This window comes from Loxodonta africana, chromosome 3 (assembly GCF_030014295.1).
Source record: "Loxodonta africana isolate mLoxAfr1 chromosome 3, mLoxAfr1.hap2, whole genome shotgun sequence".
In the NCBI taxonomy this organism is placed as follows: domain Eukaryota; kingdom Metazoa; phylum Chordata; class Mammalia; order Proboscidea; family Elephantidae; genus Loxodonta; species Loxodonta africana.
The window spans coordinates 56,703,872-56,729,657 of NC_087344.1; the positions used below are offsets into that span (position 1 = coordinate 56,703,872).

General features: G+C 40.4%; 1 protein-coding gene across 6 annotated transcripts in view; it reads right to left on the reverse strand.

Annotated features, from left to right (window-relative positions):
* Window positions 1-2,014: 2,014 nt before the first annotated feature.
* The window catches only part of USP48 (ubiquitin specific peptidase 48), a 111,079-nt gene continuing 87,307 nt past the window's right edge, over window positions 2,015-25,786 (reverse strand). For 4 of the 6 annotated variants that reach the window (XM_010593024.3, XM_064281430.1, XM_010593025.3 and 1 more), the window contains 6 exons: window positions 19,897-20,001; window positions 14,299-14,454; window positions 10,110-10,235; window positions 7,952-8,000; window positions 5,783-5,809; window positions 2,016-4,731 (listed from right to left, as the gene is read on the reverse strand). In XM_010593024.3, coding sequence (XP_010591326.1) covers window positions 4,709-4,731; window positions 5,783-5,809; window positions 7,952-8,000; window positions 10,110-10,235; window positions 14,299-14,454; window positions 19,897-20,001 — 486 coding nt within the window. In that variant the 3' untranslated portion in view covers window positions 2,016-4,708. Of the gene's footprint in view, window positions 4,732-5,782; window positions 5,810-7,951; window positions 8,001-10,109; window positions 10,236-12,841; window positions 13,150-14,298; window positions 14,455-19,896; window positions 20,002-25,786 lie in introns of those variants that run through there. The other 2 variants (XM_023551941.2, XM_010593026.3) reach the window with 2 other exon arrangements.

Genomic DNA, 25,786 nt, shown 5'->3' on the forward strand with positions numbered 1-25,786 from the left:
TCGTGTTTATGGAATGGAGCTCACTTGGATTCAGGTCCTCTGTGGACAGAAACCCTTGCTTGGTCTCGTCTCTGCTGGGTGGGACATGGCAAAGGCTGGGTTCACAAGAGCTGGTGCAGATCCCAACTCTAACGCCAGACCTATGTGTCCTAGAACCCCTGACGAGTCACAACAAAGAGTTCTTCAACCTCCTTCCTAAAATCTAGTGACGCTCAGAAAGACACTTAAACCATACCACACAGAGAAATGGTCTGACACATATGCATTAAAAAAAAAGAAAAAGCGATGAATGTGGTATGGCCAGCAGTATGGTCTTAATTTGATAAAACTGGTTCTGTTGGGGGTGTCTGGGGAAGCACTTACAAGAAATACCTGTTCTGTGTACTCTACTCTTGAACAGTATTATTCTCTATAGGTAAAAAATGAAAACCACATGATTTTCAGACCAGGAAGGTGACTCTAAGTATTGGCCAGCCTTCTGCATTGCTTCTCGCTGCCTGCACAGCCCAGCCTCTGATGCTCATGGCGCCTGCTTCTGATGTTCTTGGCAGTGACAATCAAAACACTGGAAGCTGCCCCTTTGGGGCAGGAACTGCCCATCAAAAAGACATAAATTTTCAACACGCATTCTAAACATGTTTTGAGTATTTTTCAATATGACCCTGCAAATAAACACAGAATCAAGGTGGCTTACTGCTTGGCCATTAGCTTCATTTCCTGTATGGGCCAAGAGGGAAGATTTACATAACAGGCTGATGGGGCACCTGCGCAGACATCATTTTAGCCCCAAGGACTTCTAGCAAGAGGTGTGTCCTGAAGTTCTCAGAGAAGGGGCTCCAGACAGCTTGGCTGTGTAGTTACAAATTTCCTCTCCTGACTGTTCTACCTAAGTATCCAGGTGCCACAGGTGGACAGAGGTGAGCGGCCCAGTCCAAAGAGGGAACTTAAGTGGCCCCTCCTGCAGCTGGAGTGCGATCAGAACGCTAGGGCCACAGCCAAGTCATTCCAAAGTGACAAAGATCTCTTTCCGAAGACGTGCAGAAAAGAACATTCTGTAGCAGTTCCTCAAGAAGACTAAAGAGTCTCTAATCACAAAGAATAATACAAAGTGTTTTACCTCAACGGTATTTATTATTGCGTGATCCTTAGCGTGGTCGGGTAAACAGGGCAGCAATTACTGCTCTGCTTTTATGGAAAACTAAGGCAAAGCAGGATAAGTCGCTTTTGAGTTACAAGGTAAATACTGAAATTACCTGGAACACAGACCACCCATCTTTTAAAACTTACCCTTTCAACATCACCACTCCCCTATACGCGCATGTGCTACCTGAACAGCTAGTAGACTCCTTAGCCCAGTAAACACAACAGCCAGCCTTGGAAAAAAACCATAAAGGGGAAAAGTATGGGGCGGGGAGGTTGCTTTCTGTGTCTCCCTGTTAGACTGCTTCCTTGGAACCTCCTTATAGGAATTGGCACATGGCTGTTGCTTCGTCAAATATCTGTCAAAGTTTTACAACTGTTTATAGCTCACATCGTAATGAATAAAGATCCCAATAATGCTGACAATCAAACCCCCAGATAATACTGTCCCCCTAAAATGTCTGGGGTGGTGGTGAACTGCTAGCTTTCAGGATGAGAAACGCAGCTGGTGACAAAACCCTGCACTTATGGGAGGTGAGGGAGGGTGCATTTGCCCAGGGGTGAGAATCCTCTTAAAATGAAAACACTGGCTTCTCACGTGGCTGCACTCTGCTCTCAGTCGCCTGTAACACTGAACGAGCTGACCGTTCAAAGGATGTGATACTCCTCCATGACTCGGTAACAGGAAAGACAGGCTTTAATGCTCATTTCACCTCAGCAGTTTGTTTAGACAGAGATAAATCATCCCCAGGGTATTTAAAACAGGTTATGCAATCTCAGCATTAGCTTCAAATATTAACCAGGGTCTGATCAACAAGTCTATGACCACAGAGAAACCCAGTGGACATTAAAAAAAAAAAAAAAAAAAAAAAAACTCACTCGGGACTGTGATTCCATGGAAATAAAGGGATATTCTTTTTAATTTGGCAAAAGTTAACAGTAATTCTAAACAATAAAATTCATTAATACACAGAAAGATACTTATACCCCCAGTGAATGAAGACATTCAAATGGCAACCTGCATTTCAGGTACGGGCAACAATTTGTACCAGCATAGTATGTTGTACACATGAGTTGGGGATTAAAGAATGGTCAGAAATATGAGGAGGAAAAACCTCGAGCGTCGTAATACCTTCTATGCGAGACTGATCCAATATAAAACAAAAAAGTACACATGCACTACATTACAAACCTGAAGGAAAATGTCTGCACTTTAATATGGCCACATCCCAGAAGACAACTGGACTCCATCTATTTGAAAATACAGACAAAACAGGAACCGGGCTTTACCGATTTTACACCTGTGTTCCCTGTACAAAGTGGTCAGGGTGGCAATGCAAAGCCATTAAACATACACAGACATTTCTTTTTAATTATGCCTACTGTGGGGGAAAGAGGCTGTAGCCCAGGATTTCTCAAGCTTCTAAGAGCGTATGAGGGGCTGATGGTGCAGATTCCAATTCAGGGGCCTAGAGCTACTGGGCCAGGGACATTTTGAGGAGCGCAGGTAAAAGAAGGGAAGGTACCAACAGCCAGGCCAGGGCAGGAGAAGAAGGGCTGCGGCTCTGAGAACAGACTCTTCGGGAACCACCTGCTCCCGCTCAGCCCACCTCCACCCCCAGGCGGAGCTAACAAAGAAGCCAGTAGTGAGACTGAGTATCACCCTTGAAGACTTATGAAAAAGGTGTTATTTTGTACCACTCCATAAGGAAAAAAAGACCTAAGTAACAAATTTAAAAACTGTTATCAACAGCAAATTGGGAAAAACATATCAGATTTCTGGGGGCTGCTGACATGTGTCTGTCCATCCCCCAGAAAGAACCTCCTCTGGCCAGCAAGCTTATCTGTAGGGAAAGGAAGCTGCTTCATCAAGCACTAAGTGAACTTATACACAAGTCTTCACCTTGGGAAAAAACAAGTTGCTTTATGTGTTATTATTTTATGCTCCAGTGTCATTTCTCTGGAGCTAAAGAAATGACTGAAATCTAAAACTGAGGACAGTCTCAACTCCGAGTCCTTCTCCTCTGCTGATGGCAAAGCCAGCCCGGCTGGTTCCTCTGTGGCTTCTCACAGGATGGTGAGGAGTCCTTTGCGCAGCTCTCACTATCCCACACAGGCTAATTAAACAGCCCCCGCCTCCTCAGGGCACAGGCTGAATACATCACATACACAGGGGAACACAAACAACACGTTATAATGGTAGCGAACAGCCATAATTATTCTGATAAAAAGAGCTATTTGAAAGGGATGCTGCCAAGGTTACTGGTCCTCAAATCGAAATCTGCCTCCCCCACCTATTATTTGAGTTTAAATTTTCAGAAAAAAAAAAAAAAAAACCTAGCAGAAACCCAAGGCCCAAAAGTGTTAACAAGGGAAATGCCCGCGACAGAATCTCTGCCACAAGCGTATACATACATATGCTCTCAGCAGAGAAAACATTTATAAAAAAACAAAAACCTCCAGTCTTAAGTTCCACTAAAAAATCCTTCAATATTCTTAAGAATATTGATTATTTGTTGCTAGTAACGACAATCCTGAGTTGGATAAAAAAGCACACCCCATCAATATACTTTTTTTTAAACAAAGTGATCTAAAAGGCAGATCCTGTCTGGGCATTTTGGAAGAATGCTTTTCAAAAAAGAGAATTGAGATCCAAGAAACAGTGGGCTTAGAGGATGGGAGGCACAAATTTTAGGAAAGGCCCTTTGTTATCCATATGTACTTCAGTCCAATTTATTCTTCGGATAAGGTAGTCAGATTTCTCAAACGTGCAAGGTGTATCTGATTCCCACTTTTGAATAACAGCGAGACTGGAAGAAGACGCCATCACATGTGACAAACATTCTCCATCCTTTCTCAAATGCACCAAAGCAAAAAGCCTTTGAAGCCAAAACTGAGACATAATCCCTTGCTTCCGGCAGGGAGATCGGCAGGTGCCCCAACCTTTACCCAATGCTAAGAGAAGGACCGCCGGGCGGCGCGTAAGGCCAGGGCGCTGGAGCTGACACGGAGAGGAGTCTAAATCTGAAGACATTTTCCACAATTATGGCAAGTTCTTCACTTTCATGCTTTATTGAAAGTAGAATATGAATCAAAGACAGGTACTGGTAAGCAGGTTTATGTCTCTAAAGAATTACTTTTAGTTCAGAGCAGAAGGTTGTCCCATCTATTGTGATACAAATCCTTTATGAACCAATGCATCTGGTCTGAAACTTGAGCAAGGAAATATAACAGAACTTTATTCCCTCTCATGACTATAAATCTCATGTAAACGTGATTTATGGTTACTGCTACTAAACTTGTTCAATCTGTACTTGCCCCTTCCCTCCCATCGCCCCCCTTTAAATATAAAATTTGAAACAGTTCCTTCAAGTCTGATGTCCTTCAGTGCAATCTGCTTTATTTGACATAAGGCATGTGGGACAGTCACTTTTGAATGGATTTCTGCCTTTTGGAAGAGTCATGTAACGATTTAATTCTTAAATCCACCTTTTCTTTTAATGCCCTAACATGTCAAACTCTTCTTCCCCTCTGGTCATTTCTTAGCAGTCAGCAAGTGTTCAAAAGATTAATGTCCAAGTAGACCAGTACCTGGGAAAAGAAACAAACGTGGAGGTACAGTTGTGAACTAAAAATTAAGTTAATGTACTCCATTTGCCAAGAACGTATCAACAGGGAATATCCAATTTAATAAATGAACACGGCAGACCCTTGATGTTGGAGAATATGAAAAAAAAAAAAAAAAAAATCAGCGGACTTCAGGCTTTCAGATAAATCACATTTCTGTTGAAAGCCTCGTGCCTCCTATGCTTATCTTCACACAAGTTAATCAGATCTCATTGGTGTTTTCATCTGATGGTCATTTTTCATAAAGAAATGTTTTGTTTAGGCCACATCAGGAGTTTCTTTGTAGTGGTAACAAGCAGACGACAAAACTGTTGAGAGGAAGATTTTAGGCCAGGAGCTTTGCTCACTCGTCTGCTTTAGGACAGAATCCCCAGTATTTGATGCAAACTCATGCCTCACCAATATCACAACCTACCATGGACCTCTGGAGGGGCCCACAAAAAAATCAAAATTGCAACAGTGCATCTAAAAATGTCAAAGGTCTATAATTGATGGATTAATATTATTGTTCTTTACAACTACTGCAGCCAAGATGTGGTGCATGGCACCGTGTTTCTACCTTAATAATCTAAGAAAAGCTTTTATTCTAAATAAATTCATTAAACTTTGTCACTGAACCTGATATAATTCAGCGATTTCTTCAATCTCTGATTGCTATCAGTCACACACAAACTGATGTGCTCTAAAATGGGACTGACAGGAGGAACGAGAGAAGGGCTACACATAAATCTGGAAACGCCCCTAGCTAATCTCCCAATCTCCTCCTGTGAAATGAGAACGAGGAAGCAGAAGGGACATGTGGCAGCAGATACCTGCAACACCCTATCTGAGGCCTGAGTGCTGAAAACGATAATGAAGAAGCTTGAATAAAAAAATGCATTCAACTAAAATTAATTTCAGTCATGAGACTTTGATTAAATTAAATTTTAAAATCAAATTATAGCCTTCACTTTAATAGAAAATTACAGTATGATTCTGACATTCATGAACAAAAATCATGACAAATGTCGCTTACCTTTAAACCCTTCTTCTGGCATACACACTGGGGGAAAAAAAAAAGAATTCTAAATTAAAAGGATTGTCGTGACAGACAGTAATAAGATCACTTCAATGCCTTAAGACAGAAAGTTTAACTTTTAATTACCTTACTCACCTATAATGATTACTTGTGAAGTTATGGATGATATTAATCCGATGACAATCTTTTTGTCTTTAGTTTTTATTTTTATCAAAGCAATGCAACTAAAAAGTTAGATACTGGTAGAGCAAGCTGTGTGACTAGGGCTGCCATCTTGCACAACTCCAGAGGAAGGCTGGAGAAAACACCGTGAATGACACCCTCTGGAGTTGTGTAACGCCCTACAGCAGCCTCTCCCCCCTTTGGCCCCCAATTCGACACTCTAGAAGGTGCTACTTTTGATTCTTATAGCTGTTTCTTCTGGTATTTAACCTCTTTATTTCTCAATAACATGCTTACATTACTATCTCATAATTTTAGATAACAACTACAACTTCCTCAAGATAAAATTTCGCTTACACCACCTCTTACATGTCACCTGCCTCCTAACCCAATCCTTCTGACACAGAAATATTTTTTGTTGTTAAACCAATCGCCAATGTTTACATTATTTTGACTCCACTAATACTTGCCCACAGCTGAGCCTCCTGGTGTACCTTGGTTATACTTCTAGCCTAGTACAACTTTTTTGTCTTTCTGGGCTTGGTAACTACTGAATTGTTTAATTTATGCACTTTGTTTTTCTGTAACTATCTCCAATTCAACTGTAAATCCTTAAAGACCCGTAAACATCCTGAAGATGATCATCTATCAACTCCACTTTTCCTATGGACAGCCTTTCTGGAAGGCTGCATCCCAACTGCTCCAACCTGGACAGGACATCCTGCCTGCTGCGGAGTTTCCATTCTGGGATTTCCCTTGACCATCTTCTCCTATGCTAGATCCCGTTTTCTGGTTCCAATGTTGACTTTTCTCTTGATTTACTGTCCCCATCCTCACATGCTCTTGGTACTGATGCACGAGGACATTTTGTGGACATGGTTCCCATTATCCTGTCTTCCTCACTCTCATTCTAGGACTGTGATTAGTTTTCTCTCCACCTCTTTAGATGCTTTTAGGATCTTCTTATCCCTGGTTTTCCACTCACTGCATCATGCCCTTGGTGCAATCATTTTGCATTTCCATGAATTTTCTTCTGTTCTCCAAATGTTCCTTTTATACAGGCCTTAGCTATTGTTTGCCCTTTTTAAATATATTATTATTTGTAAGAAATTTTTAAGTTTTCTTATGCTTCCTGCACTATTTCCTCTGGGTCGCTTTTTTTCAGTTCGTTGGTAGACATCTCTCGTTTCATGCTCTCACTCCTCAATTGCCCAGAGATCTCAGCCTGCCCATTTCTAACTATTTATGGGTAAGGTACTAAAAAGATGCCTGAGAGCTCCGTTCAATGGGTATTGATGGGCTTCACTAAAGAGTACCTGGCAGATCAACCGGTATTTAAAAATCTGTAGGCTATTATCTTAAATTGGCCAGTTTCCTCAGAGAGGAGTCCCCTACTCTCCTGTCTGAGAGGTACGAGGCTGGCTGCCAGCATTTTAATAAAGGGCACCTAACAGGCCTCATTCCCGCCTTTCTAGTTTAATTTCTTCAAGGAGTTTTTAAAATGGTCCAGGACCAGCACAGACTCTAGTAGTCCATCTCAAGTATAGTGGAGCAGTGACATAAATGTGAAGGGAAGGGCGCAAGGGCCTGTGGGCTAGAAAGCTGTCTAATGGCTTCTTACAGTTTTTCAACCGAACTTCCTGGGGTTAGGCTTACTCCTCATTCCCACTCAGAGGTACCTGGTCTTTCCAATTCCTGTGCCTGTCTGGGACTTTGAGTTCTGAGTTAGCTTTGCTTCTTGTTGACCTCTTCCATCTGCAGGCTTACATTTATTTCAGTTCCTCAGGTTAGCCAAATACTACTCTTCCTCTTTGCTTTCCCATCCCAAAAGCCTGTGGACACCTCCCCTCTCTATCTTTTAAGACCAATAAAATAAGATTCTACCGTAACAGCATGTAGAAGCTTCTTCAAGGTTGAAGGTAAAAGCATTGTAGACTAAAGTTTCAATATCTACAATTTCATCTCCTTCTAACAGTTCGATTCCTAAAGCAAATTCATTTTTACCTTGCATGACATCATCCATTGCAGCATAATCTGCAATTGGTTCATCAGCCTAGAAAACAAATGAAGACAATTCAAAACCACAAGGGAGTGGGGAGCTAGGAGGAAGAGCATGCCAGATACTCATCACACTGAAGGCTGGGCCACAATTCAAACACTGATGTTGCTACAAGATACGAACACTAACAATGTCCAGTAGAGAACCTAGCTCAAGCCACAGCAAGAACACGGACTCCTCACCCTCCAGGGTTCATGGTGTGTGTGGCATTGTTTTTTGGTTCCTAAAAACACCTTTGGCTATGGAAATGTTTAGATACCCTGAGGTTACTAAAAATGGATTTAATAAATGTGAGTTAAGATGCTAGTGGTGGCAGGGAGAGTTAGGTAGAAGTAAAAATGTTAGATTGGCCTTCTGAAAATACCAGTTCAGTGTAAAATAAATTTTTCTTCCACCTCACTATGCATAAAGAGCTAAATACCCATTTCCTTCCTAGGGCAGAAGCCAGCACTGAGTCAGAGTTTATGGTGAGATGACCTGCAAGGGCCAAGAGGCCAATGACCAGCACAGGTTCTGGCTGCACATAGGAAGTACAACCCCTTTAACATAGGCCATTTCTAGGATTTTAGACAGAATCATTAGGATCCAGCAATTCAATAGGTTTTCAAAATCATTTCGCAGAACGTACTGTTGCAAGAAACGCACAAAGTGAACAGAGGACAGGTAGGCAGTGAGGTGAGGGGCATGTGTACATTTGTAGGGCAGATATGGGTCTGCTTCATCATTTCCAGGGCTTAGCTTTATCACACTAGAATTAGAGCTCTAGGGTATAAAAAGCAGACATTTCACAGTTCAAAAACCTGAAAAATTACTCTACCACATGATGCAGTGGTGTTTGGCACACTGGGATCCTTCTGGCCACCAGGAAACAGAAGTGGCAAGGGAAGTGGCTGAATTAGGCCCTCAGGGAGGCTAGGACTGGGTTAATGAGGCTGGTTCAATGATTCTTTTTCTTCGAGACTTCTCAGAAGCCCCCACCTTCCAAAATACCTTCCACCTCTACTAAATCCGTTCTTCCCAAGGCCAACTTCAACACCCTGGACAAGAATCCCATCAAGCCAACTGAAAAGACTTTGACTGTTTTGACAGTCTCTTGTCTCCTTGCTTGATTAGCTGGTACTTTTGGGCCAAGAGGAGAAGAGGGGATGCTTTAATAGGAGAAGTATTGTTAAGTAATCCTGATCCAGAAGTTAGCGAAGAGGTTGATGAGGCCTTGAACAGCCACCAAGCAAATACCATGGGGGGTTTCTCACAATTTTGTTAAAAATAATAGATCCAGGTTTTAAAGTATAAAATACATTGAGAGTTACTATCACGTATGTATGCATCCTCAATCCATTTTGAAGTAAGTTGCAGACAACAGTATCATCGGTGTGGTTTTAAGAAATCTCCAACCACTTAAAACAAAACAAAACAAAACAAAAACAGAGCCCACATTTTCAAGAGTCCAAAGAAACTTTATGTTCTGAGACCGGGTGACCCAGCTGGCCCAACGACGTTGTTCCTGGGGCTGACAGTAAATCCTCAGGGTTCAGAGGGGCATGGTCCAACATCACCACCCTCCCTCCCCTTCCCTGAAGGTGATGAAAAATAGATTTGTATCCGGAAAAGACTGGGGCTCCGTGCTGCTGAAAACCAAACAGGAGAATCAAGTACAGGACTTAGCAGTTGGGTGAGGGGATTTCTACAATCACCCTGCCCCAACAGGGAACGGAAATGATGATGACAATAACGAGAATGACGGTGACGATATAACCTAACCTCATAAGGGCATGGATGCTGAGCTAGCCGATCCAGGAAGGCCTTAGAAGAAGCCTTTACCTTTGCCTTCTAAGGGTACAGGCAGTGGGTGACATCGTGGCACCACTGCAGCCTATTGTGACACACATGAACAAGACCCAATGTCTTAACCTCCTCTAAGTCTCTTGAGGCTTCACCAGAGCCGGGTGATCCAGAGGCCAGCAAAAACACCACAGCGGTCGCTTATCACTACATCCTGCAGAGGTCCAGGGCATCCTTAAATCACCTTTCATTACAGTTCATACTTGGGTGTGTATCAATGAAAATCTTCTGGAGTTCCTCAAGTAAGGAGCTGTTACTTACCTTTAACAAAATGACAGATTCAGGAATGACGCCAAGGGTGCCTAGGGTGGCACAGTCATCACTTAAAATTTTTCCATCAATTGACAAATTCTGGTCAAAAGGAGCAACTGAAAACGCATGCATGATCTGTGCCAACATAAAAGAAATAAAGTTTCCATAAAGCAAAATACTGAGACCTATATCCTATTTGACTAAATAATGCATGGAGTCTCTTTTTTTTTTTTTTTTTTTTAAGGCTTCAGAGTACAAAAGATACTACTGCTTGCAGTCTGCCCACTGTGACATTCCCACGGAGACTATAATCCTAATATATCTATGCACGTCCTTAGGAGGTCTGGCAGAGAATCAGGAAACAATCACACACAGATTCTTTTGTTCTCTACCTTACCACCTCCCCAAGGGTGGGGGTGGGGGGAAATCAAGCTGAGAGTTACTCTGGTTATATGGCGTGGGCAAGGTCACCACTATCACTCCCACCATCTCCAGGCCCCACATCCTTTAATAAACAAGTCAAGCCTAAATTCTTTCATGAGATCATCTTTAAACTAATCACCAGTCTATGTGGATTTTTCTCCCTTTTGTTTTTATTCCTTTAGCATGTAGCCTGTAATACATAATTCAGTCCTATTCTTAGACTGAGTCTTCTAAGAACCAAAATCCGTATTTCTGTAGGGTAGGAGCCATTATACTCCACCCTAGTTCTGGCTAACATGATAAAAATTAAATACACTCAGAATAACTGTTATGTATAACACTTTAATTTTTTTTTACATTTAGAACATTTTTGTTTGTTTTTAATCTCATCATTCTGGGTAGTAATTACCTCAAGGGGGCAAACGAGCAGGAGCTGGGCTCAGAGAGGCACACACAGGTACCTTCAGTGATACTGTTCTAACTTTTAACTTAGAGAGCTAGTTGAAGAGTATTCATTTTATTATGCTTCATAACTTAGTTGCATATTCACTGAACATGCTCTATGGGCACGTGTCTTATATTACACCACACATCCATCACGTTACGGGAAAATCATTCCACCCTTTTTTTGCACTCTACTCTTCGGATCTGGGAAGACAAAATGAGCCTAGCAAAGCAGCCCTGATCCAGCTGTGTGTATAATAAGGCCCAAGGGCTTTACAAGCTGGGGAGATGGTGATAGAAACACGATTTTAATAATGGCACACAGTAAACAAGGACAACAACACTGGCTTCTTAACTGTTGGGCCAGACTCTTATCTGAGCTTCTCAAATGGACAACAGGCCCAGAGAAGCAAGCAGCGATTGATTAAACAGGGATCTGTGGCTAACAATGCCAAGTATACTGGCAGCATTAACGATCTGCCGTGAAGCAATAAGCAGGAAATACTGGTCAGACAGTTCTACCAAGATCAGCGCAGCACACAGGCGTTAAATAGAGGCAACCAGCTCCAGGTCAGCTAACAGGGCCCATGAAGAAGAAAGGAGAGTCACTGTGGAAGTATCTTAAAGCGGGCAATGTTAGAGCTGCTCGATGGTAGGAATACCTGTTCGCGTCCCTAAATGCTGTGTCTCTGTACTACCCTATGGGATTCAAAACGGTATCACTGCTGACGTGAGTATCATTGCTGAGGGGCTGATGGCAAGAACATTTAAATTTATTCAATACTTAATGAAGCTTTTATTAAAAAGCTGCCACGTGTCAAGTGGAAACCCTATGGGGCAGTTCTACTCTGTCCTATAAGGTCGCTATGAGTCAGAATCGACTCGACGGCAACGAGTTTGGTTTTTTTTTTAATGTGTCAAGTATTGTGGTAGTGTTAGAAATATAAACATGAATAATTCCACTCAAGAGGGGTTCACAGGAGTGGGGAAAAATTAAGTATTGAAGATGGTGGCAGAAGGTATGTGCAGGATCTAATGGGTGCACAGAGGAAGGAACAGTCAGTCCCACAACGGGGGCTAACGCAGGTTTCGTAGAAGTGGTGCTAGGAAAGATGAACAAGTGTTTGCTAGTGGGAGTGAGGGAACAGGCAGAAGGCATGGAGACCTGTGGTATAATCTCTAATAAACTTCAAAGGCTACTAGAATGCCTGAGTACAATGAACGTTACTTAAGTTTGTTTAACAATTGGGTGCATTCCTGATCTATGCAGCATAACAGAAACAATGAAAACCCTGTTCCTGAAGGTGAGCTGCTCCTTGTGGCTCACCACGGAGGATTGGGCTGAGAAAAGGAAATGTAAGAGCAATGGTCTCAGCTGCCAGCCAGTTAACCTCTGTGCCAAAATTTCCTCTTCTCTAAGGCAGAGTACCACCCACTTAAAACCTATATTTGGGAAAACGAAATAATACAATTAAACACTGAGAATCTTCTGAGAAAGATGAATAAACTGTACTTCATTTACTTTATGGCATTATAGGCAGATGAATGATACTTAGGTGAAGCAAGTCTGTTAAGATTTCAAACAACTGTATATGGGTATGTCTAAAACCAGAACGTTTACAGTTTTGCAAAGGCTGTCATCCTATTAGGAATGTAGTATCACCTAGAGGAAAAGCTCCACCAAAGACAAAAAATGCATTACGCACTAAAAAAAAAAAACCCACCACCACCTACTGATGATCGCATATAGGCCCACCGCAAACTCCAGCGCTATTCAGGCTGCTAAGCAAAAGGGTCCTGTCTAGTGGAAGCTTTAAAAGCTACCACCACTGAGCAGTGAGGGGAAATTACATTTTGTTCCCCTTCTTTTGATTCTGTTTGGGTCACAGTGATCTTTGAAGCAAGAACGGGAGATGACAGGAAGGACACTGCAAAGGGCCCATCCAAGAAGAGCACATCTGGGGACTTCACTTGAACAGCTGCCACGTTCCAGCAGCTCATTTGTGCAGGTAACATGCCCCCAGATGGAGAGGTTATTTCTGCTGACTTATGATGTAATTCTTCAAAAATGGTAGTCCATAAAAAAGCAGCACAGGCTTTTCAAAATGTCTTCTTCCACGGGGGCTCTTTTTGTAATTTAAAGGTTTTGAATGTTCGAGGTTTACCACCGACAGGCAGAAAGCTGGTGATAAAAAACAAGCTTTCTCAGATGTAAAAAATACAATAACAGAGTAAAGATACTACGCCAACATGTTTATTTTCAGAGCTGTGGGTTCAACCAAGGGAAACACTGTTCTTGGGACAATTTGGAACACATAACACCCTCAGAGAAAGCCTGTACTTTTGCTTCAACTGTAATCATAAATATCAGCAAGAAGAAAAATACGTAACCAGTAAATTACGCCACATAAAAGTAGCGGGGGGGGGGGGCAGTTTGGTCAACTTTCTGGATATATATTCTTACTAAAACAGATTAGGGGCCAGATTTTTTCAGAAACATCTTGAATGTATCTGCTTCTTTTGCCTAAACTTTAAGCACTGCAATGCTCATGTAGAGCACTTTAGTACTGATACCAAGAAATAACGATATCATGAATATTTTCATAATACCTCCATTACATTTACCGAATGATCTGCACAGAAAGCAATCAGCACTTTTAGTGGGTTGGAAAGAGCATGATCTAAAACGAACTTCTATAACTACTTGGAAAACACCACTGTATGAAGAGAGGTAGAGGTAATTTATAAATCTATCAAGTAGATTTATCTGCCACCAAAAATATCGGGATAAAAAGAATTTCTGACTCATCCAAGTGGACAGGCAATCAAGGGGCTGTCTTTTATCTATTCTTAAATCTCAAAGCAGATCCTGGTAACAGGCTCCAATACCTATTAAATGGTCAAAGAAAAAACACACAGCACAGCAAAGTGAGAACAATTATCCTGAAACAACCTCGACATGTGACAAATTAAATGGTTCTCAATGTTTCTCATTATTAGAAAGCTAGTGAGGGCTTGCTCAAGTATTCAGAACCCAAAAAACACTTTCATCTTCACATATAAATTCTTGGCTATTTCTGAAAATGTTAATTCTTTTTACAGAAGGAGTTACTATAATTTTTGGGGCCCTGCAGGCATTATTCTGAAATTTTAAAAGCCGTCTCTCATGGCTTAATACTATGAGCAGATAGGTGTTAAAAGGTTAACCCTGAAAGAAAACACAGATATATATATGTGTGTGTGTATGTATAAATATGAACAGAAAGCAGGAATTCATGAAGGCCCTCGTAAGTCCAGAGCACATCTGAACAAATGCTGTTATTTTCCTCACCTGAATTTTTAGTTCTTTTAATGTTTGATTAGCAGAAACGAGAAGTGCTTTCTCACCACGAACTTTTCTATGTCTCATACTTCGTCGGATAACTTGCTTTTGATAGGCTATATAATTTTGATGGGATATCTTTTGCCGCTTTGTTCCTCCATTGTTCTATAATAAAGATTCAAAACAAAGAAAGCAGTGAAATTATCCAGTGTGACCCTTGCTCATAAAGTTCATCATGCAAACACAAGCTATTTACTTAAGGTCCCTTAACCACCTGAAATTCAATGTAAACAATGAGTGGAAACTTGCCAGAGGTCCTTTGCAGTCTCACATAAAAATGAAAAAAGAAAAGGATGAGCACTATCTCATCTTTACGTACCTTTAGCTGTGTGTAAGCTCCAAGATTTAAAAAAAAAATCGTTTTGAAAAAGACGTTTAAAAGCAAAACGTTAAGTTTAATGCTAAATCAGAAAACACGTGATAAACTGAAAAACCTCAAGGTTACTAAATTTAATTTATGAACAGCCTGAATTCTCATTTATTTGTTTTAAATCTTCTTTTTTTGAGAATGACACAGAAGCTAAGTAAAAACTGCTGAGAACTTTAAAATGAAAGGTAGTACCTTAACCAAGACATCAAATTTAGTTTAAACTAAAAACAGGACGGGACATGTGCCTCCTGTCATGATGATGTCACATATAGCTTCCCCTATTAAGTACGCTTGCAAAAAATGTTAAACCTGAATCTAATCATTTAGATCCAATACCCAATTTACAGAAAATATAGAGGATACAAGAATAAGTTCAAATAAGAAATCTAACTCAACTAGCTGGTGCCCAGCTACCACCACCTACTGCTCTGACAGGGATCACAATAAAGGCAGAGCTGAAGAAAAATGTAGAACAAAATTCTAACCCACAAAAAAAGACCGGACTTACTGGTCTGACAGAGGCCAGACAAATCCTGAGAGTATGGCCCCTGAACACCCTTTTAACTCAGTACTGAAGTCACTCCTGAGGTTCGCCATTCAGCCAAAGATTAGACAGGCCCATAAAACATAAAGGAGACTAAATGGGCACACCAGCCCAGGGGCAAGGAGGACGAGAAGGCAAGAGGGGATAGGAAAGCTGGTAATAGGGAACCCAAGGTCGAGAAGGGGAGAGTGTTGACATGTTGTGGGGTTGGTAATGAGAAATTAGTGCTGTAAATCTTCATCTAAAGTACAATTAAAAAACAAAGAAAACAAAGAAAAATAAAAAAAGCTAAGAAGGCAATGAGTCAAATCCTGAATGTGGGGCAATCTTTAAGATATCAGACTGGTTTCTAAGTCAATGTCAAGGAGGGAAAAAGTATGAGTGGTGAGGTAGGATAACTGCTCTAGATTATAACAATCTTTAGACTTTCATGGTGGCAAAACAATGCATACCTTGATTGCATACTGGTTTGAGGAAAAATTGAGATATGAGTACATTAGGGAACTTTCATTAATTTTCTTATTTATGAGCACAGTATTAGTGTTATAAAAACAGTATTTCTAGAATATGCTGGCTTATCCTATTTAGGGGTAAGATGTCATGATAGCCACAATTTACCTAAAAGTGGTTTACCTAAAAAGCACACACATATTTATGAGTACATGCATATAAATGTACTAGTCTTTTACATTTTTGCACTAAAAAGTAAGGAAAAACAAAAAAACAGATAAAGGTCAAATGTCCTTCTATGATACTCCTATGAACACCTGAAAAAAAAAGGATCAATAGTCAAGGTTCTTCTGCTAACCAGGCTCGGGAATGAAAGCTGCACGATTTAAAAATGGTTTTCTCTTGGGGCAGGTCTACTCTGTAATATAGGGTACTAATGAGTCGGAATCGACAGGATGGCACACAACAACAAACAGGATAAAGATGGTGATAAAATTTAAATGTCCAAAATGCCTTGCTTTCTTTCTTCTCACTTTTGGAAGGCAGGGCATTATCTGAGGAAATTAGGAGGAAATATGGTTTCCATTTCCTTGTAGCAGGATTTTAAGTGTCAGTTATCTTTCAAGATTTGTTTGATGACCATAATTTTATAGCTTTAACTTTTCATTAAAGCATAATAAAAAAAATGTACCTATCATTAAGGAAAAAAAAAAAAGTTTTCTCTTGCTTAATAAAATCTAGATGAGGCAACCCGACAGCCCTGGCTGGCTCTGCAGCTATCACTGGGTGTCAGCTGAACACAAGCAGAGTGGTTGAGGGATCATTATGGACACAGATGTATATACTCATTACCAACAGAGCTCCAGAGGTTTATAAAGAGGAGGAGGATCAAGACACAAACACAGAAAAGCATTTGTTCAGGGTGACATCCACTGGCTAGGCACAGCACAAGTTTAGGTTCAGCTCTAGCCCTGAGTATAAACAGATACAGAGCTGATTCTAAGATCCATACAAAAAAGTTAAGTGAACAGGAGTTCAAAACAATCAGGAGTTGATGAAATCTTTTTCTAGACTGTTAAAAGCCAATTCCACAATTAGGAATATAAAAAAAAATATTTACGAAAAATGTAATTTTTACTTTAGAAATATAAAATACAACCTAAAAACAAAGCAAGGTACATTTTTTAATAACCGATTTTAAATGGGTCTAAAAGCTTTTTTAAAAATCCATAAATTTTAAATCCAACTTAACTGACAAAAAGCAGCCCAATGGTTTCACAAGGCTTTCAATTACCTAAGTGATACCCAATACTGGGTACCTCATTAACCTAAATTTTAGATGAAGTCAAAGGAACTGGGTTGATCTAGCTTAGAGAAAGGGTGGAAAGAGGATTTGTTCACCTCCATTAAGGACAAACAGAAATGCATCAATTTTTATTACAGGGATTTAAAACAGCAATTACAGAAGCTATCTATGGACTGAGATACTGTAACATAATATTAAGAAAAGGTGTGAGGAACCCTTAATTGAAAAGGCTTGACATGCTTCAGGGACCATCTACTTTTTTCTAGCAAAGGAAGGTTAGCCTTGAGATCTTTTGTGGTCCAATAATATTACACATGTTCTAGAGTATTACCATCACCCCATCAAGGAGAAGAAAGACAGAAGAAAAAAAAGTATAAAAAAATCATTACAGCCTAAAAAGCAGTGCTCCCCAACCTTCTTTACCGTGTTTATAAACGTGAATGTTTGTCATCCACAACTGAGCAACTCGCATCCACTTTTTAAAGGCTGGCATGGTTATGACCACAATGAATAAAAACTAGAGATTCAAAAAAATTAACCTCTCCAAATCTAAATCACTTTAAAAATGCAGTTTTTAAAATAAAGCTTAGGCTGAAACGCCAAGCCTGAAATAAAAGAAACTAACAACAATAAGAACCTACATATGAAGCTTAACAAATGAATTTACAAAGTTTACCAGAAGAACAGAGAATAAAATGGTGACAACAGGCAAGAAGCGATTTGAACAAACAAGATTCCCAAATGATACTAAACCATACTACAAAGCTGTAGGAGCCCTGGTAGTGTAGAAGTTAACATCTCAGCTGCTAACCAAAAGTTCGGCAGTTTGAACTCACCAGCGGCTCCTTGGAAACTCTATGGGGCAGTTCTACTGTCCTATAGGCTTGTTATGAGTCAGAACTGACTAGACAGCAATGTTTTTTTTTTTTTGGTTTTACGAAGCTGTAATAATTAAAATAACATTGTACTGTCCCCCAGGCAGATGAAAGACAGAGAATGGAGTCCTAAATCAAGACAGGTATCTGTGGCCTGTGTGTGCATGTCGACGTACACACACACAGCTCTCATACATATATATGTGTGTACATTATACAAGTAGGCCCTGACTTACAACGGGGTTCTGTTCTGACGATTCCATCACAAGTTAGTTCTGATGTAAGTTGAGTGCCTCGTTTTTGTTTTTTTTTTTTTAAGTTTCATTTTGGCCTTTTATTATCAATATCTTTGTAAATCCAATCTTTATTTGTCTTTGGGGGTTTGGCATGAGAATGAAAACATCAACGAATAATGCTGCAACACTGTATGTAGTATGTATTACTAACAATAAGATGTACAAAAAAAAAAAGGGATTGTTGTTTTAAGTGCGGTCCATCATAACTCAAATGCATTCTAAGTCAGGGACCACCTGTGTACGTATTTTTAATATATCAAAAAAGCAAGCAAACTAGTTTGTAGATCTGTGGCTTGGAAGATGGATTGTATGTAGAGATGAGGACATGAAAAAGAGTGGAGAACAGGCTAGAAGGCAGCACGCAAATTAGGCCTGCAAACTCTTATTATTTGACTTATTATATAATCTCAAAAAGCATTTCAAGAAACACATGACACGTACATTCCCCCAAAACTGAAAATCTGGTTATCTAATCAAAGTAACATTCCTATAAAATGGATAGATTTGGTTAGCACCGAAGCAATGCTGATCAATTGAAATACAAACTTGGCAGGATGATTTTAACACAAGAGCTGCTGATCACTGTTGGCAGGGTGGTGCACAGAACAGCATGAGTGATTTCATGAGTGATTTAAAGTTAACATTTTATGAGATCCTACAAGCCATGGAAAACAAATGAGGTTTCTTCCATGGTGACGTATTCTTTTACACAAGCTGGGAAACTATGTCTAACATTTATCTCAGGGAGACCAACACTGAACGAAGTCAAGAGGGTTTTCAGACTTTCTTAATCAATGTTGAAAACATAGCAACGGTATCAGCCCTTACAGACAGGCCAACAGGCCCAGATATCTCTGCTCTGTAACAGATTTAGCAGATGGCCATTATAACACTTATATTCCTTCAGGGAGAATGCTAACTGTAATTTGACTATGTCATTTTAGCAGTAAAGAAAACAAGTTTCTCATCTGTTAAAACTAAACTCTAATTAGAGTAGAAATTCCATGAATTTAAGGTTTTTTTTTTTTTTTTATACAATGTCCTGGAACACAGTGGTTTGACTTTTTGGGAAGGTGAACTTATCTACATCACACATCAACCAAAGACGTTCCCATATTATTTCCTGTTCTTATGACAATTTTCACAACGAACATGTAGAATATAATCAAACAACCAATAAAAGTAGAAAATCATAATAGAATACAGCCCATCTTGATAGAAGAATTTTAAGTTAGTTACAATTGGAAATGAAAGACTAATACATCAGCTGATTTGGCCATACGACTAACAACTTTAGAGACCTGAAAATCTCCTCCATGTACTCCACTGTTAAGGTTATTGCTTGTTTCTAAAGAGGGAATCCGAGTTAAATAATTTTTTCATGCTGTAGGATTCCATGACTAATCAACAAACCAAGATATGAACCTTGTTTTAGTCTTCTTTCCAACTAAAAAATTAATCATTACATTTTAGCCTTTTGTACTTAATAGCAAGAAATATATTAATTCTGGAATAATGTGGGCCACAGCTTTTCACGAGAAATCAGAACAGTTGTAGTGTGCCACTAAAACTGAGGAAAGGGAAAGAGGAAAAAAAGGGGGCTGAGAACCAACACCCCACAGGGCAGAGGGGCATACAGGGGCATGGAGCAGTGGTTCTTTCAGAACAGGGGAGGTATAACCATAAAGGGCGGCTTCAACACATACTTGGTTAAAGTCTGGATCTTTTTCTCCATCTGGTTTAGCTTCCTCCTTGTCCTCCTCGGTTTCAGAACTACTCACATTCAGCTCTGGAGCTGAATCCTTCATGACCTGAATGGACCAGGACAACAGAGATAAGTAGGTCAGATCCTAGGAAGGCATGCTGCGGAGGGTGTGTGTGAGGGTGGGGGTGGGACTGCTGGCCATCTTTACCAAGAGCAGGGAAGCCTCTATCAGCTGTGGGATAACAAACAAGACAGTGGATCAGGAGTCAAGCGTTCTGTTTTCTATGCTCCCCCCTTCCCTTTTTATTGTGGTGAAGTATATATAACAAAATATTTGCCACTTCAACCATTTTTATGTGTACAATTCAGTGACATTAATTACATTCACCATGTTGTACAACATCAGCACTATCTGTTTCCAATTTTTTCCTCGCTCTTAACAGAAACTCAGTGCCCCTTTAAGCAGTAACTCTCCCCTGCCTCCATCCCTGGTAATGACTAATAAACTTTGGTCTCTGCACTTGCTTATTCTAGATGTTTCATATAAGTGAGATCATAGAATATCTGTCCTTTTGTGTTTGACTTCTTTCACTCAGCATGTTTTCAAGGTTTATCCATGTCATAGCATATATCAGAACCTCATTTCCCTTTCTGGCTGAGTAATATTCCATTGTATGCATATACCACATTTTGTTTCGCCATTCACTAATTGATAGACATTTGGGTTGTTTCCAGCTTTTGGCTATTGTGAACGATGCTGCAGTGAACACTGGTGTTCACTGCATTGAATGAACATGAAGATGGTGCAGAACCGGGCAATGTTTAGTTCCGTTATACATAAGGTCACCAATAGTTAAGAGCCAACTTGACAGCAACTAACAACAACAACGAACAATAGTGTACAAGCATGTCTGAGTCCCTGCTGTCAAGTCTTCTGGGTACTGTGAAAATGGTGTGGCAGACCTCCTCATCTAACTTCACAAGAGAAGAGGGAAATCAATACCAACATCAGCCTAACGCTCATCCCTATGAGGTGGAGGTCAGACATACCTCCTCTCTCTAAACCTTTTTGCCAATTCTGACACCAGCTGTCACTCCCGCGGCACTCTCTGCTTGCTGCTGGGTTTGATAATTCATTGCAATGACCAAATCCCAGACCATATACACAGTTATTGGATTTATTAGGGAAGTAATAGGTTCCAATTCAGGATCAGGAAGCATGCATGCAAAGTCTGGAAGGCGCCTCCTCAAGAGGGAAGCATATCCCTCCCTTCTTCAGTGCAGGACAGCTCTTTCAACTTCTCTAAGCCCTGTAGGCCTCCTCTTGGCCCCCTGAGGACAGGCTCCATTTCTCGGCCCTTGGCCCCTGCTCTGGCCTGGTCTCTGCTGTACTCGGGCAAACATTATAAAGCTCTTTAGCTGCACTGATGACTTCCCTATTCACGGAGTGAGAGAGCTGAACACCTTCGGGCAGGAGGCTCCCTGGCATAGTGGGTTGGCAAGCCCACTGTAGCCACCTCACTCTGTGAATAGGGAAGTCCACCATGCCATCTCTGGCTGGTCTCCTGGTTACTGCCACTCATGCTGGTGCCGCTGGACTCTGCTGTGCTTGCTGTTGCTTCTCGCCATCTTGTGCTGTCTTTGGTGTTACAACTCTGTCTCCTGGGTGTGGGAGGTTCTAAATGCAAGGTCCCTGGGTCCAAAGGATGTGTTCCGCTCCTGGCTTTTCTTTTTGATAATCATGAGATCCCCTTCTCCGCTTCTGGGACCGGCTCCCGTTAAGCCTAGCAGGATGGCAAAACTGACCCATATCATTAAGGTTCCATACATCTTATTTGCACTGTCCCACCACAAGGGTGCCATGCACCTTATCTGCATTCTTAAGAAGCCCAATCCCCTTGGTGGGCCACAAGCACCTTATTTGCATAAACCCACTGAAATATTTTGTGGGAGCCACAAGTAACATGGCTAGAAGGGCCATATAAAGCAATTCACTGCACTGTAGGTATATACTTAGGAGGAGAATTGCTGAGTCACATGGCAATTCTATGTATAACCTTTTGAGGAACTGCCAAACTGTTTTCCACAGCGGCTGCACCATTTTATAGTTCCACCAGCAACAGACGAGGGCTCCAATTTCTCCACATCCTTGCCAACACTTGTTTTCCATTTTTCTGATAATAGCCATCCTAGTGGATTTCTAGGTAGTGGAGGTGAAGTGGTACCTCATTTCCCTAATGATTAAGAACATATTTTCATGCGCTTATTGGCCATTTATGTATCTTCTTTGATAAAATGTCTATTTGAGTCCTTTGCCCATTTTTTGTTTAAGCTGTTTCTCTGCGGTTGAGTCATAAGAGTTCTTTATATATTCTGAATGTTAAATCCTTATCATATACATACTTCCCAAATATTCCCTTCCATTCTGTAGGTTTTTTCCACTTTGTTGGTAAAGGCCTTTGATGCACAACAGTTTTTCATTCTGATGAAGTCCAATTTATCTATTTTGTCTTTTGTTGCTCGTGCTTTTGGTGTTATATCTAAGAATTCATTGAAAACTAGGTCCCAAAGTATTACCCCTGTTTTTTTCTAGGAGTTTTATGGTTTTACTACTTACATTTAGGTCCTTGATCCATTTTGAGTTAATTTTCATAGGTGGTGTGAGGTATGGGTCCAATTTCATTCTGCTGCATGTGGAAATCCAGTTGTTCCAACACCATTTATTAAAGAGACTATTTTTTCCCCATTGCATGGACTTAGCACCCTTGTTGAAAATCAATTGTCCACAGATGTATAAGTTTATTTCTGGGTTCTCAATTCCATTCCATTGGTCTATATATCTAACCATATACCAGTACCAGACAGTTTTGGTTACTGTAGCTTTAGAGTATGTTTTGAAATTGGGAAGTATGAACCCTACCATTTTATTGTTCTTTTTCAATATTGTTTTGGCTATTCAGGGGCCCCTGCAATTCCATATAAATTTGAGGACTAGCTTTGCCATTTCTGCAAAGGTTGTTGGAATTTTTGTAGGAACTGTGTTCAATCTATAGATCATGCTTTAGGCAGTATGGACAGCTTAACAATATAAGGTCTCCAATCCAAAAACATGAAATGTCTTTCCATTTATTTAAGTCTTCTTTCAGCAATGTTTTATAGTTTTCAGTGTACAGGTCTTTCACCTCCCTGGTAAAATTTATTTCTAGGTATTTTACTCTTTTAGATGCAGTTGTAAATGGAATTGTTTTCTTACTTCCTTTTTCAGATTGCTCATTGCACAGAAACTCACCTAATTTTTTTGTGTTGACCTTGAACCACGTCACTTTGCCAAAGTCATTTATTAGCTCTAGCAGCTTTCTTGCGAATTCCTTGGAATTTTTTATATATATAGAATCACGTCATCTGCAAAAAGGGATAGTCTTACTTTTTCCTTCCAGATTTGGGCAGCTTTTATTTATTTATATTTCTTGTCTAACTGCTCTGGCTGGACTTCCAGTAAAACATTTAACAACAGTGGTGAGAGTGGGCATCTTTGTCTTGTTCTTGATCTTAAGTGGAAAGTTCTCAGTCTTTTTCCACTGAATTCTACATCCCTTTAACATGTTAGTTTTTTATCCAATGACTTTTTCTTGTATTTAATATACTCACCATAAACTTAAGAGGTTTCTGAAGAATAATTATTATCAAGCTTTTAAAAATGGTGTTATTTTGCAGAAATTCGAAGATGTTCTACACCTTTTTTAGTGCTGATTACCAAGCCTTTCATAGGTTTTCAAAGATGTTCAGATGGCAGAATACCACGAATACAATGCTCTTCAAGGACTGAGAAAATGAAGGATGGAGGAAGTATTCTTTTGAAAACCACTAAGAAATACTGCTATTGAACTCTAAATACATAATGAAGCTATAAATAATCAGATACTATTTTATACTAGATATATACACATGTAAACAGGTATAAAAGGTTTAAGCAAACTCCAGGAAGAAAACTGAGAATTTTATACTCATTAACTTAGTTTTCTCTGCAAATTAGGAAATGAAAGCATAAGTTCAACTTGTAAAGCAAAACCCTAGATTCCTGATGCATAATTTGAAAGTCACCCTTCTAAAATGATGTGTTTAGTAACTACCATCAAATAAAATGCATTTTATTTTATTTGTCTTTAATTTAAAAAATCCTGGCATTAAATTAGTAAGATATCCAGAGATCTGGGTCAGGATCTATCTAAGAGCCATCCCTGATATAATAAAAACGTTCCAAATCCAATCCACAGCAATTTCTAACGTCACTACTTCCAAACCATGTTCAAATCTATCTACATCACCTAACCTTGCAGATCAACTCCAAGGGTTTCTGAACCTGCCTTTCTTGCTCCTGTTATGCCCCTGCTAATTCTATTTATACACTGGCCAGCACAAACCTTAAAGCATAAATCAGATCACTGCATGAAACCTTTCAGGGGTTTACATCTATACTTAGAATAAAATCCCAAATCCTTGGTATGATTTCTACAGAATTCGGCCTTTCATCCCATATCACGACCCTTCCCCAAAATAAACTTCACTCCAGACCAGTGCTGTCCACTAGCCACGTATGTCTACATAAATTTAAATTAATTAAAATTTCAAAAGCAGTTCCTCAATCACTCCAGCCACAAATGGCTAGTGGCTTCCATAGTGCACAGCACAGATACAGAGCATTTCTATCATCACAGAAAGTTCTATTCAACAGCACTGCTCTAGGAACTGATTTTCACTCTGCTGCCTAAGCACTTTGGGGTTTCCTTGTGGACTTTGTGGCCTTCGCCTGGAACCCTCTTCCCTAGCTCTTCACAAAGTTGAATTCCTGAGAGTCAGTGTTCAGGTAAAACAACTCCTCCTCCGTGGCAAAATGAGTTCCTTTATGTGGCCTTTTGCGTTGGTTCTTTAGAAAAACAGCTTGAGAGATTTTTTTCCCCTAAGTCCTGAGGGTTACCTTTTTGCCCTAATTTTCTACCCCAGAGGGTCTGTTACTTTTGCCAGGCTGACTGACATCTCCTGGGTAAGTTATAAACAACTTGGTTTGGCAGTTTTTGTCTGGTCCTGGGCTGCAGCCTATTCTGTGATTGGTATGCACCTTGCAGGGATTAGTCAATAGACTATGCAAATGAAGTGGCTGTAGCCTACCAATAGGGGAGAGGAAATTTCATCAGTTCATGGTCCTGTCTGTGGGACAGCCACGCCTTAAAAATGACCAGGAGTTTGTGTATATAAGCAGCAAACCCCACAGGCTTTTTTGAGTCAGAAAGAAACAGGTAGAGAAGCAGAAGGAAGAAAGAAGAGAGAAGAAGCAGAGAGAGAAAGGAGGCAAAGAACGTCCTAAAAGAGCTGTAACACAGGTCAAGGGATGTAACTCTGAACAAAACGAAAAGCCCCAGAGGGGTCCAGCAGCAGAGCCAGTGGCGAAGAGGAGCCTGTCCTCAGATGGCTGAGAGGAGGCCTGCGTGATCAAGACATAAGAGCTGTCCTGCACTGAAGGGAAACTTTGCCTACATGCTTCCTGATGCTGAGTTGTAGCCTGTTGTTCCTGATCCCGAGCTGTGCTGTGCTCCTTAATAAACTACTTAACTGTAAAGTATGGTCTGTCAGTTCCATGTGGCCACTGCAACCAATTATCGAACCTAGCAAAGAAGTAGAGAGAGCCACAGGGAGACAGCTAGTGTCAGAACTGGTAAAAAGGCTGGAGAGTGGAGGTACGTCTGACCTACAACCTCACAGGAATCAGCCTTGGGTTGATGGTAATTCTCATTATCTGCCCTGAAGTTAGGCTCTGATGACACTGCTACTCGTTCCTCCGCCCCCACCATTTCACATCCTCCAAGAAGCCTTTCCTCTACGCCCTATCTAACATC